Raw genomic sequence first — 12,948 nt, 5'->3', positions numbered from 1 at the left:
GGGCCGTCTGGGCGACGCGAGAAGCGAGCGCGGCCCGGCGCTCAGCGAGGGCCCGACGAGCGTCAGACATGGGCGTGATGGTCGGAGGAGAACGGGGTGGTGGAAGACGAATCCCGGCGCACCCCTACCCGGCGCGCCAAATGTCGGATTTTGGGTTCCGGCATACCCTTGAGGTTCGAACACTGGGGTGCATGCAGAGATTTCGCCTCCTACCTACCTGCACTCCTCCGCCTTGTTAGGATCTAAACTAAGGAAAGAACAGCACAAGAGGCGCAAGGTTTATACTGGTTCGGGCCACCGTTGTGGTGTAATACCCTACTCCAGTGTGTGGTGTGGTGGATTGCCTCTTGGGCTGATGATGATGAACAATACAAGGAAGAACAGCCTCGCGAGGGTCTGTTCTTGGCTGGGGCGGTGAACTGCTGGGAGGAGTTCGTCCGGCTTTCTCTCTCTCTTTCTGATCGAAACCCCTCTCTTCCCCTCTCTTTCCTTCCAACCTCTCAGCCCCCTTTGCTCTGTCGGTGGCTGGTCCTATTTGTAGAGGCCCTGATCCTCTTCCCAAATATCGAGCGGGAAGGGAGCCAACAATGGCGGGCTAATTTGAAGGGGGACAGCTAGTATCAGCTATCCTGACAAAAGTAGTCTTCGCCTGCGCAAAGCTCTGGTGATGACGCCGTCTTGGGCTCCACGGTGACCTCCGTCTCGTAGTCCTCCTGGTCTTGGTCTCGTTGCACTGAAACGGCAACCTTTGCCTGATGCCTCGGTACTCCGCGGCTCCGCTTGCCCCCTTTGCACCACAGAGGAAGGGAGGACACTGCGCGGGCTGGCACCCGCCTGGCGCCCCCGGTCGTCATGGCTTGCGTCACGGGCACCTCATGAGGTACCCCACCTTGATCTCTCCGCCTCCTCGTGAGCCAGCCTGACGAGGCCGCGCCTGAGGAAGCTCCACGTTGTCCGCCCCGCGAGGCTTGGCCCCTCGCGAGGGTCTTGGGTTTGTGTTGGTGAAGATGGGCCGCGCTGGGCCCCCCTTTGAGCCATGCCGCAGGCCGCAGGCAGGCAAGTCTGGGGACCCCCGTTCCCAGAACGCCGACAGAAAATGATAAGGATATTGTTGGGAGGCTCTTCGAGCCAGGGTTCAAAGGAAAAAGAAAATGAGGAGAAGGAGAAGCCCAACTACAATCTTCCTCGCACCGCGGAGGTTCGGCCGTGTGAATGGCCATGTGATGCATTCTTGGAGGCGGCCGGAATTTATGAGGATTTCTATTATTTGGCAGGGAATGCGGGCATCACCGACTTTCTCCATGATAAGTGTGATCAGTACCTCCTACTCACTAATACTTTCATGCAAAATTTTCACTTTGATGTTAGGAGATCACCACCCACGATGGAGTTTCACTTATATGATGAGCATAAAGAGATGACGCTTTATGACTTTTGTGAGGTTCGTAGATTACCTTTTGAGGGTAGTGTCGAGGAACCACGTCCTAGAGATGTGGAAGATTTTATTGACGAAGTTACCGTAGGGGAAGGGAGAGAGGTGTCGAAAGCGAGAGTGTCTTGTTTACATTTTCCTATTCTACACTACTACTCATTATTTGCTGGGAGATGTTGAATTGGTCGTGGGGACAGTGGAGGCCTTAGTGCTCCCGGCCTTGCCATTTTGTGCCATGCTTTATTTCGTGATAGAACTTTTAGTTTAGGCGTTATGGTTGCTAGACAGTTCAGTTTAAAACATACAAAGGGTTCTATTTTCGGAGGTATCTTTGCCTCTCGTCTTGCTAGACGCTTTGAGATAACCATTAGGCATGATGAAAAGGAGGAGAAGCTGCTACCCACTATATACTTAGATTATGAAAGCATGGTAGCACATAATTTTATTCGCTGTGATAAGGAAAAGAGACTCATTTATAACTTGGTATTTAGCGAGGATACTTTTCAGATTATTACCTTGCCTTCACCTACTTTGTTCGATATTCATTCAGGAAGGTACTTCATTTTGCCTGCGGACATTCATGCATACTGGGAAGGGACGCGATCCCCAGTTCCTGAGCCAGAACCATCACCTGATCCATATCAACAGTCTATTTATCAGTGGGAGCCACAGGAGCTCACGAACCAGTGGAACCCCCAGGATCCTCCTCAGTACACCGGAGAGGGCTACTTTGATCCATGGGCGTAGACCAACTTAGTTCAAAAGCCTAAGCTTGGGGGAGTATATATTTCTCACCGATATTACATTCATGTTCACACACTCATTCCAGTTGTCGGTGTTCATACTTTTTCACTGTATTATCCATGCTAGTTTATTTCTTTTTCCCGCTTTCTTCTTGCGTGTTTGAAAAACCCTTAGAGCATCTCCAACAGCCGTGCTAAAAGACACGTGCGTGCAGTAAAACACCCATTTAGCGTGCGGGGGAAGTTTTCGCGCGCTCCAGCGGAGGCGGGAAACAAGCGCACGTGGTAAACATTTGCGTGCAGGGGGGGAGAGAAAGTTGTCGGTCGCGCGGTAGATTTGGCGCCCCGCTTTCGGCGCGCCTATAAATTGCGGTGCTTGCCACATGGCGCTCCACACTGCCACACACGCATTTCCCATGCCTCCTCGCCGCTTCCATTGCTTTCTCGCCGCTTCTGCTGCTTCCTCACCGCTTCAGCGCCCCGCCACCACGATGCCGCCGCGCCGCCGAGCAACTTCGGGCTACTGCGGCATCTGCGAGCGCCCCTCCGGCGCGTACCATGCCGAGATCCGGCCTGGCAATGTTCGGCTCGGCCTCGGCACATTCGAGACCGCGCACGAGGCCGCCCACGCGTATGGCGCAGCGGCGTGGCGCCTAGAGAGGCCTCCCTCACAGATGAACTTACACGACGTCTACATGCGCGAGCAGGCACAGGCCGTCGCTGTCGGAGTCAAAACCGGCCGATCTCGGGTAGCGGGTCCTGAACAGTGCGTCTGAGGATCGAGGATAACAAGAGACGAAGGGGACATGATGTTTACCCAGGTTCGGGCCCTCTTAATGGAGGTAAAACCCTACTTCTTGCTTGATTGACTTTGATGAGTATAGGGGTTACAAGAGTTGATCTACCTCGAGATCGTAATAGCTAAACCTAGCTGTCTAGCCTATATGAATTCTGATTGCCTCTATGGACTAAACCCTCCGGTTTATATAGACACCGGAGGGGACTAAGGTTGTACAAAGTTGGCTTACAGAGAAAGGAAGCTATACATCCGGATACCAAACTTTCCATCCACGCAAAGGAGAGTCCCATCCGGACACGGGGGAAGGCCTTCTGCCTTATATCTTCACGACCCATTATCCGACCCATATCACACAACCCGGACACCCGAGGACACCATAATCTAGGACTCCCTCAGTAGCCCCTGAACTGGCCTTCAATGACGACGTAGTATCCGGATTATGTCTTCAGCTTTGCAAGGTGGGTTCTTCCTTATACCTCGGACTAATGATAGTGCGGCCGTGACCTTGATGTTTTTCCTCTTACGCTCCCTCCCTGTTGCCGCTTCAATTTCCACGCGCCAAGTGAATACGAACGGTCCATGCTTTTTTTTGCAAATAAGCCCTTCACCACGCTCGGATGGCATATATATATATATAAGGAGATGTAGATCTCCAAATGCCATCTCACATCGCGAAGAAGGAAAACTGCCAAGTTTAGCCACGAGCAAAGCCTTCCATCGTGGCCAGTGCCCCAGGCTCCTCTTCGCGCCCTCATCGCCCTCAAGAAGGCGATTGGCAGAGTTGCTCCGAGCCTCATCTCCAGCTGAGCCGACTCCAGATGCAGGGTTATCTTCCCCTCGCGGATCTAGTCTCCGTTCGAGCGGGTTTGGCCTCAATCGACAGTGATGTGATGGCTAAGAACTTCCCTAGTCCCAATAAGGATGAGAGGGTGTGCTTTGTCCCATTCCTGTTGCGGGGTCTAGGATTTCCAATCCATCCCTTTCTCAGGGGGTTATTGGAATTTTACAGCAACCAACTACACAACCTCACCCCAGGTTCGATTCTGCACATCTCGGTTTAGTTGCCCTCTGTGAGCTATTCTTAGGCATCGAGGCCCATTCTGAATCATGGAGGAAGTTCTTTTGCCTCGTTCCCCGCCACCGAGGAGGTTCCATATTTGAAGTGGGCGGTGTCGAAGTATGGCGTATAGCTGGATCCGGATACCTCGTAGGAACACCTAAAGAGGTATACCCACAGTGGTCTTCAGAATGGTTCTATATGGATGATGTTCCGCTGCCGGATCCAGTTCGGAGTGGCCTCCCTGAATTTTCCAGTGCTCCTTTAAAGAAGCGCCTCAACTGGCGTCCCCCGAAGCCCCAAGGAAGAGGACAGTGCGGAGATAAAGAGGTTGATTAGCAAGGTCAGGTTGCTAGCCCATACCGAACTCTCTCTAGTTGAGGTCATGGCGATTGCAATAAAGAGGTGCGTTCAGCCTCTCCAATCCAGAGCTACTCCCCTATGGTGTTACAATGGAGAAGACGACGCTCCCCGTTACAGACGGAAGGGCCCAGATACCCCTGCCGAACTGGCCACAATGTTGGCCGAGCTGTACAAGGGCGAGAAAGAAGATTCTCTCTGGTTAAACTGTCGGGAGGGTTATTCCATGTACACTCCTATCGAATGGGTAATATTTAAATCGCCCGTGTTTATTTTATTTCCATTACAGACACTAACCAAACTTGCCCTTTGTTGCCACAAACAGTCATGGAGGAAGATGACCAAGGACGTCCACTGTCCTGCTCCCCAACCAGAGGATTATAACCGTGAAAAAGACCCCGGCTTTTGCGAGGACCTAGACATATATATATATATATATAGAGAGAGAGAGTTCGACGACGGGGTATTTTATCAAGCGAGCCTTGATGGCTCAGAAGTGGCTACCACCGCCGACTACACCCGCCTCTATCCCTTCTGTATCGTGAGTATTTGGAGGGTCTTAAAAGGAAATCCTTATATGCATTTTTATCTGTTTATACTGATCCTGATTTAATAGGATCGGCGCTCTAGGGACCGTACCTCCTCAAGGGCAGCCCCTACGCAAGGTCGTCGTTCAAAATGGAAAGGGTCCGGGAGTGCCGCAGAGGCCTCACAGACTTCCAGGAGGTAAGCTCGTTTAAGACATGCCTAGGCGTAAGTCTGGATTGTTAAAAGTATCCTTCCATCCTTGATGTCAGGAGGAGTACGCGGCAGATGGTGGGAAAATGCCCAGTTAGCCGAATGTCCACTAATCCGGTGCCAGACTCGCCAACTAGGACGAGAGCCGATGCAACGCCAGTTCCGCCTCCTCAAGAGGATTCGAACGATGTATCAGTCATGAATTCCAAAGTGGAGAGCGTGATGAATCACCGTCGATTAAAGGAGGCTATGCGCACTCCGGCCTTTTCCGAGCAAGAGTTTACCGCACTTAGCTCGGTGGATGCACATATCCGAGCCGCTCGAGGCGGACTCGCCGGAGTCATTCATCTGTTCTCGAAGGATATACAGGTAAAGTTACGCAATTTTTAATAGCCACGTGCCAGTAGCCCCCGAGACTTGAAGTGGTAAGCCAAACCGATTTAAGGATCGATATGACCCACAGGTTCTTAAAGAGAAGAATACCGCGCTATCTCAGGAGCTAGAAGAGAATCAAGCACAACTTAATGATGTCACCGCCGAATTGGCGGAAACGAAAAAGGCCGCAACAAGTGCATCCGGGAAGAATGAACATGAGGGGGAAAAGACAAACAATCCGAAGAGATAGAGAGCTTAAGGGCTCAGTTATCGGCCGCTCAGAAGGAAAATGAGAAGCTGAAAGGCGGCATGTTCAGTATGTCTTCCTCTCTTATTGAAAACCACCCTACGTACCCATATGTAGTCCATAGTTCGGAATGTCATGACTTTGTTGCTGCAGGTCTGTTAACTGGCCGGCCGGAATAGGAAGTATCTGGATTTCAAGGTGATGTGCTGAAGGAACTGTCCGTGGTACATGCTCGGGCCCGGAAAGCCATGAAGAGTATGGTGAAGGCATTATGGCCCTCTGATACCCCTCCAGAAAGTATGGAGGGCTTGGCAAACTTATTCAAGGGTGCCCAGTACCGGTTTGAGCTATGGAAGACATCTGTCGTGGATTTGTCACGGCAGATGTTCTTAGTGTCAGGACTTAGTCGCGAGGCCAACGCATCTATGTGGTAGCTTGAGAGGGGTTGAGTGGGATGAGAGACGCATGGCGGATCAACACGCAAGACAAGGATTTAGACAGCTTCGGGCCCCGGGAAACATCATCCGGTAATAGCCCTACATGCTGTTTGAGGCTAGGTCTCATTATCATCACGAGGGAGTCGCCGTAAACCGGCTCTCCTCTCTGTGTCTAGTCCTAAGATTGTTTCTTCTTTTTTCCTCCCTCTTTGGGGAGCCCTGCCCCTCCTTATATATGTTGAAGGGGCGGTTTACATGTGGAGTCCTATTAGGATTAGGACTAGTCTATCTCTAATACAAACCGGATACAAGTCCTGGTCTTAACTCCTTGTAAGGTAAATATTCCTCATGCCTTTCCTCTTAAACCGGCCCACCATAGTATGAACCGGCCTTCTGGGCCATGGGCCTCGTCATCCATCTGACCTGCCCGCCGGGTTACTAATGAACCGCCAAGACCGAGCGGGTAGCCGGTGAACCGCCAAGACCGGGCGGGTAGCCGGTGAACCGCCAAGCTCCGGGCGGGTTACCAGTGAGTCATCCAGTCCGGCCGGTTTATACTTCCAGCCGGTTTACGCCACGGGGTATATCCCCGACATTAGCCCCCAGTTTAATTTGGATTTATCTATGTTAAACTGATCCTGTAAAACAAATACAAGAACAAATTTGATAGATTATGCTCCGGGTTAAGAATTCTTGTAAACCGGCATCTGATTATCCTTAATTCCTTGCCATTTCCTTCTTCTAGAAAATCCAGGTCAATAAGCCAACTTCATAATCAATTTTGCCGACATTGGTTTGTCACCGATAAATATTGTGAAGAATAACTCCTTTGACTCAGCTCCCAAAGCGCCGATTTAAGAAATATGGGTCTGAAAATACTTATCTGATATTCAGCCGGTTTGAAGATGTAAAACTTGCCGGTTTAATATTACCAAAAATGGCCGGTTTATAAATATTGATGGTGCCGGGTCATAATTGTTGTCGACACCGGGTCATGTAATTGATCTTCCTGATTTGCTCAAAACTAATAAAATGAAGATATTCCTCCTTTATACGCATAATACCTGTAGCCCCCAAGTCTTAAGAGGAGAACATAGTGATAACTTAAGACTTGCTCCAATAAGTGTTTCAACCTTGAAGAAATCCGGTTTGTTCATCTCAATCATATAAACTGAATACTCCATATATGTAGCCCCCAAGTGTCGGGTTGTCATGCTTGCAGCAACCTGGGACTTGTAATTGCTTATAAAAACTTCCATCAGTGTAGCCCCCAAGGGCCGGGTCATTATGCAATAATGAGCAGGGACTTTGTAAATATAATCTTGTAAACTTTGAACAGCAACGTGTAGCCCCCAAGGGTCGGCTTAGTAAGATAATACTGAACCGGGACTTGATATATACTTCAATGAAAATAACATATTATAATGTAGCTTCCATCGCAGGGCTTGAACCCACGTCCACAAGGTTAAGAGCTTTGTGCTTTACCAACTGAGCAATGGATCCTTCAATATTATGGACGAAAACTTGTGTACCTTGAATTGTTGACAGGAGCAATTGGTAGCCCCCAAGGGCCGGCTCATTATAATATGATGAGTCGGGTCTTCAATAAGACTAAAAATGACTTGGCATTAGCCCCCAAATGTCATGATGCATGCTTGCAGCAACATGAGACTTGCATGTAATCTCGATTTGAATAATGTAGCCCCCAAGTTCCGAGTCGTAAGCCTGCAGCGACTCGGGACTATTCCTTCCATTGTAGAATAAATCATATCCTTTGATAAAATAATAGCCATTGCGCTAAAGCGACTTTGAAGACCTCAATAATACCGGTTATTAATAACCATAATAATATCCAGCCATGTTGGCTATTCAAGATAATATAATCCGGTGAAAACCTTATTCATTCAATATCATAATGAAAATTCAGCCAAGTTTGGCTATTTGAATAATATAACCCAATGATTTATAAGCGCATGATTCCAATGGCGCAATCCAAATATATATACTGGCGACTTATAGTCCAAAAAACCAGGCCGGTTTAACAAACCTGTTTCTGCATACAACAAGTTTAAAGTGTCCTGGCGGTTTACCGCCGGACGGGTCATAATGCTCAACATATAACCCGGGTTTATAACCAAGGCTGCCCTTAAGAATAATCAAATATGAAATATATCATACCTGTGACATTGAATCACATTGTTGGTTTTACCAACTTTTTGTAGTAAGGGTGATAACCCAAATCTTGAGTACTGATAACTCCTTCCATATTGTGCCGGTTTATGATAAAACCGTGCCGGGTTGTGAAATACACCGGATTAACATATATAATACTGGCGACTTGTAGTCAAACCAGACCGGGCTGATAGTCTCCTGATTATAACTTGATCATGTACTGACAACTTGTAGTTGAAAGCCGAGCCGGGTTGATAAACACCGGTTTACTCCATAATAGGATGGTAACAGAAAATCAAACCGGGCAGATAGTCTCCGGATTAAGATTTGACCGTGTCCCGTCCATTTGTAATTGACAGTCGAACCGGTTTAAGAAATGTCAGTTTAAAAACACAACAAAAAGAAAGAAATATCTATCAAAGAAAATTGTGAAGCAAAGGCAATGATAAAACCGTTTGCCAAAAAGTAGCTTATTTGAGCTGATCAGATGGCGTTACCATGGTCGGACACGACCAAGCTCCCGATAGGTGTAGCTATGGTTCAAGTCAGCTAGGTCCCCAAATGAAACCGTGGCATTTATGCCGATCAAGTGGCATGGCGATGGTTCGGGTTCGACCAAGCCCCCAAGTGATTTTGTGGCCTTAGGCCGATCAAGAGGCATGACTGGTTCAGACGTGACCAAGTCCCCAAGTGATCTGGTGGCTCTCGCCGATCAAGAGGCGTGGCAATGGTTCGGGTTCGACCAATCCCCCAAGTGATTTTGTGGCCTTAGGCCGATCAAGAGGCATGACTGGTTCAGACGTGACCAAGTCCCCAAGTGATCTGCTGGCTCTCGCCGATCAAGAGGCGTGGCAATGGTTCGGGTTCGACCAATCCCCCTAGTGATTCTATGGCCTTAGGCCGATCAAGAGGCGTGACTATGGTTCAGACGTGACCACAAGTCCCCAAGTGATGCATTGGCATTACGCCGATCAAGAGGTGTAGCGATGGTTCGGGTTCGACCAAAGCCCCCAAGTGATGCTGTGGCACTAGGCCGATCAAGAGGCGTGACTATGGTTCAGACATGACCACAAGTCCCCAAGTGATGTTGTGGCTTTCCGCCTACCAAGTGGCGTTGCTATGGTTCGGACGCGACCAAGCCCCCAAGTGATATTGTGGCATTGCGCCGATCAAGAGGTGTGACTATGGTTCGAAAACGACCAAAGCCCCCAAGTGATCAAGAATATGATAAGCCAATAAGGCATGATACCCATGTTTGAACCGCGCATCATGGCAGCAGGTCCTCTTTCGCACCCTTTAACTTTTTGCAAGAGATAAATCCTTCTTGAACCGGATGTTAAACCGGATATTGAGAGCTTCAAAGCTTCGTGGAAGACATCTTTCCCTTGAACCGGATTGTAAACCAGAATACTTTCTGATGACCCGGAAATTTTCTGACGGCTTCTTAAACTCGAACTTGCGAGAAGTTAATTCCTTTTTGAACCAGAAATTCTTAAACCGGATTTGAGAGCTTCAGAGCTTTGTGATTTAATTTGTCCTACATTGAAGAACTTTGCAAGACAAAGTAATGGCTCCTCTTTTTTAAAAGCAAGCAATATATAATATAAAAATATACCGGATGGATTTCACCTGATGCGTCAGGTTAGAGATTATCACCACGGAGTTGATGATCACCGTGGTGAAACTGAAAACAATCGCGTCCGAGTCGGCCGCGGGTGCTGACAGATTTTTCGGCCACGACGTTTTTTAAACCGGTGTGGACGGGAGAGTCGACCGCGACGTTGTAAACTGACGTGGATGGTTGAGTCGGCCACAGTGCTGTAAACCGGCATGGACGGTTGAGTCGGCCACGGGTGTTATAAACCGGCGCAGACGGTTGAGTTAATCGCGGGCGCGGTCCCGGCAAGCTGATGTAAACCGGACCACAGGGACGGTGACTTGCTCACGCTCATTCATCAGGTGGCATGACACGGACGAAACCCGTGGTATAAACACAGTTATCCTGTCATACAAAACATACAACAGGGCAAAGTAGTTGTTTGACCAAAAAAATCAACATGTACTTAGCAATAAATATATAGGACAAATATCACCTGATTTATTTAGACGAAAGCTTCGTACGCAGACCCTCTTTCCAAGTTCCCTTGGCCAGTTAAAATATTCGGCCCTTGTTTTTAAAACACTGGCAAAGCGCAGCAGCAGTAGAAGCGCTCGTGGCAAAGGTGGAGGCCACAGCAGCGGCTCTGCCACGGCTGAGACGGAGCAAGGCCACGGCTGTGGAGGTGAAGGCGAAGGCAGCGATGAGGCGGGGCCCGGGCGGCGGTCCACAGGCTGCCCTCGGCCGGGGTGGCTCGCAGCAGCAAGGAGGAGGCGAACTCGGAGGCGACTCGGGAACGGGCGGTTTTAGCGCGAGGTCAAGCACCCGTCGATCGAAACGGCGCGAAGCGAGCCATGGCGCAGGGGCGCGGTGATTCCAGCGAGGCCCGAGTTCGCGCACATATCTCCCTTTGGGTCGTTGTTTGTTTGACTATCCCCGATCCGTGTCCGCCAGGTCGTGGCCCTCCGCCGACTGATTTGCTGGCTTCACGTGCATGTACGCGGTAGTACTACTTAAACTCCAGAGCAATTAGACCTCAATCCTTGTGCAAACATTAGTGGCCCTCTGGGATTTCACGTGGAGTAGTCTTCAAATAGCATTATGGAGTGCTAGTGAATCGTACCAAAAAGCAACCAGACTGGATAAGTTGCGTTGCAGTTTGTCGTACAACTCCGATTTGATGTCTGACGTCAATAGTTCCAGCGGCCCTGCCTCAGGATTTGCTTGATATATACGGCGGTTTGCACGATCCGTGCGTACGGCGGCTGCAGCACAACTCTTGTCAGTCTCAGCGACACGCGATTGCAGCCAAAAATCTTGATCTTTGATTCGGTTTAGACGGATCGTTGTTGCCTCCGCGATACATAGAAGAACGCAAAAGCCCTAAATTCCCTTGAACTCAATATCCATCGCCACTGAATACTTTTTCAATCTCCCTTGATGAACTCATACTTGATCAACTGCGAGCTTCTCGATCCCTGAGAGATATCCCTTCAAGAACCCAACACCACTGTGCGCGAGCCCCACGGTGGGCGCCAACTGTCGTGGATTTGTCACGGCAGATGTCCTTAGTGCCAGGACTTAGTCGCGAGGCCAACGCATCTATGTGGTAGCTTGAGAGGGGTTGAGTGGGATGAGAGACGCAGGGCGGATCAACAAGCAAGACAAGGATTTAGACAGCTTCGGACCCCGGGAAACATCATCCGGTAATAGCCCTACATGCTGTTTGAGGCTAGGTCTCATTATCATCACGAGGGAGTCGCCGTAAACCGGCTCTCCTCTTTGTGTCTAGTCCTAAGATTGTTTCTTATTTTTTCCTCCCTCTTTGGGGAGCCCTGCCCCTCCTTATATATGTTGAAGGGGCGGTTTACATGTGGAGTCCTATTAGGATTAGGACTAGTCTATCTCTAATACAAACCGGATACAAGTCCTGGTCTTAACTCCTTGTAAGGTAAATATTCCTAATGCCTTTCCTCTTAAACCGGCCCACCATAGTATGAACCGGCCTTCTGGGCCATGGGCCTCGTCATCCATCTGACCCGCCCGCCGGGTTACTAATCAACCGCCAAGACCGCGCGGGTAGCCGGTGAACCGCCAAGACCGGGCGGGTAGCCGGTGAACCGCCAAGCTCCGGGCGGGTTACCAGTGAGTCATCCAGTCCGGCCGGTTTATACTTCCGGCCGGTTTACGCCACGGGGTATATCCCCGACAACATCCGTCTGTCAGGAAGGCGCACGAGAAGCTTGGGCCATGGTAAAAAACACGCTTCACCAAGCAAGATCCGAATCACATGGCCCGAGTGGGACCACGGGCACCAGACGGGGAAGAAATTCCAGTGAAGTTGGTTTATGACCAAGTAATGGTAGCTGCGAAGTACTCGCAGGAGGGCTGTAAGTTAGACAGTCTTATAGATGGAGTAGATAAGGAATAGGTGTTTGTATTAGTCAACATGTACCTTTATCTGAACATGTGAAAATTTTGTCTTCAAATGCCTTTGGATTTTAACCTCCAAACAAAAAATTGGTGGAGTGTTTCCGAATATTTTTCAAAATGAAAGAAGTATGTATTATGTCCGAAACCAAGCAACCCGGTCATTGTGCTCGAACAGACAAAAAATTTAGTTCATAATGTATGTTATATTACATATGTAAGAAACATCTTCCAAGGAAAATAGGTTTGTTAAGGGTCCCTTTCCTTAGGTTGGCATGCTAGAATTATGCATGGCGCGGCATTGGTCCGTAGTACGGGAGAGAAGTGTCCCACCATGTTAGAGGGGTCACCATAATGTAACAATATGTCGCTTGATTGCCGACCACTTATTTTCTTAAGAACGCTAGCTTTCGGCTTCACCCGTCTGACGTACATATCCGGAGGACCCGGTTGTAACAATCGTAGAGGTGATCCCTTTACGCCCTAGCCGAACAATCGGGAACGTAGGGCATAAACACAGGAGCAAGGCAACCCAGCTTGGCAAAAACTTAAGTCATAGAG

The 12,948-nt window shown here is 49.3% G+C and overlaps 1 protein-coding gene across 1 annotated transcript in view; it reads left to right on the top strand.

Moving 5' to 3' along the window:
* The first annotated feature begins 2,666 nt into the window (after positions 1-2,666).
* The window catches only part of LOC125547031, a 43,822-nt gene continuing 33,540 nt past the window's right edge, over positions 2,667-12,948 (top strand). Inside the window, exons 1-2 of the mRNA XM_048711074.1 lie at positions 2,667-2,888; positions 4,342-4,345. Of these exons, the coding sequence (XP_048567031.1) occupies positions 2,667-2,888; positions 4,342-4,345 (226 nt within the window). The remainder of the gene's footprint in view (positions 2,889-4,341; positions 4,346-12,948) is intronic.

Source organism: Triticum urartu, chromosome 3 (genome assembly GCF_003073215.2).
Source record: "Triticum urartu cultivar G1812 chromosome 3, Tu2.1, whole genome shotgun sequence".
In the NCBI taxonomy this organism is placed as follows: Eukaryota; Viridiplantae; Streptophyta; class Magnoliopsida; order Poales; family Poaceae; genus Triticum; species Triticum urartu.
Note: the sequence above shows the minus strand (reverse complement) of the source record. Positions and strands in the feature narration are given on the sequence as shown.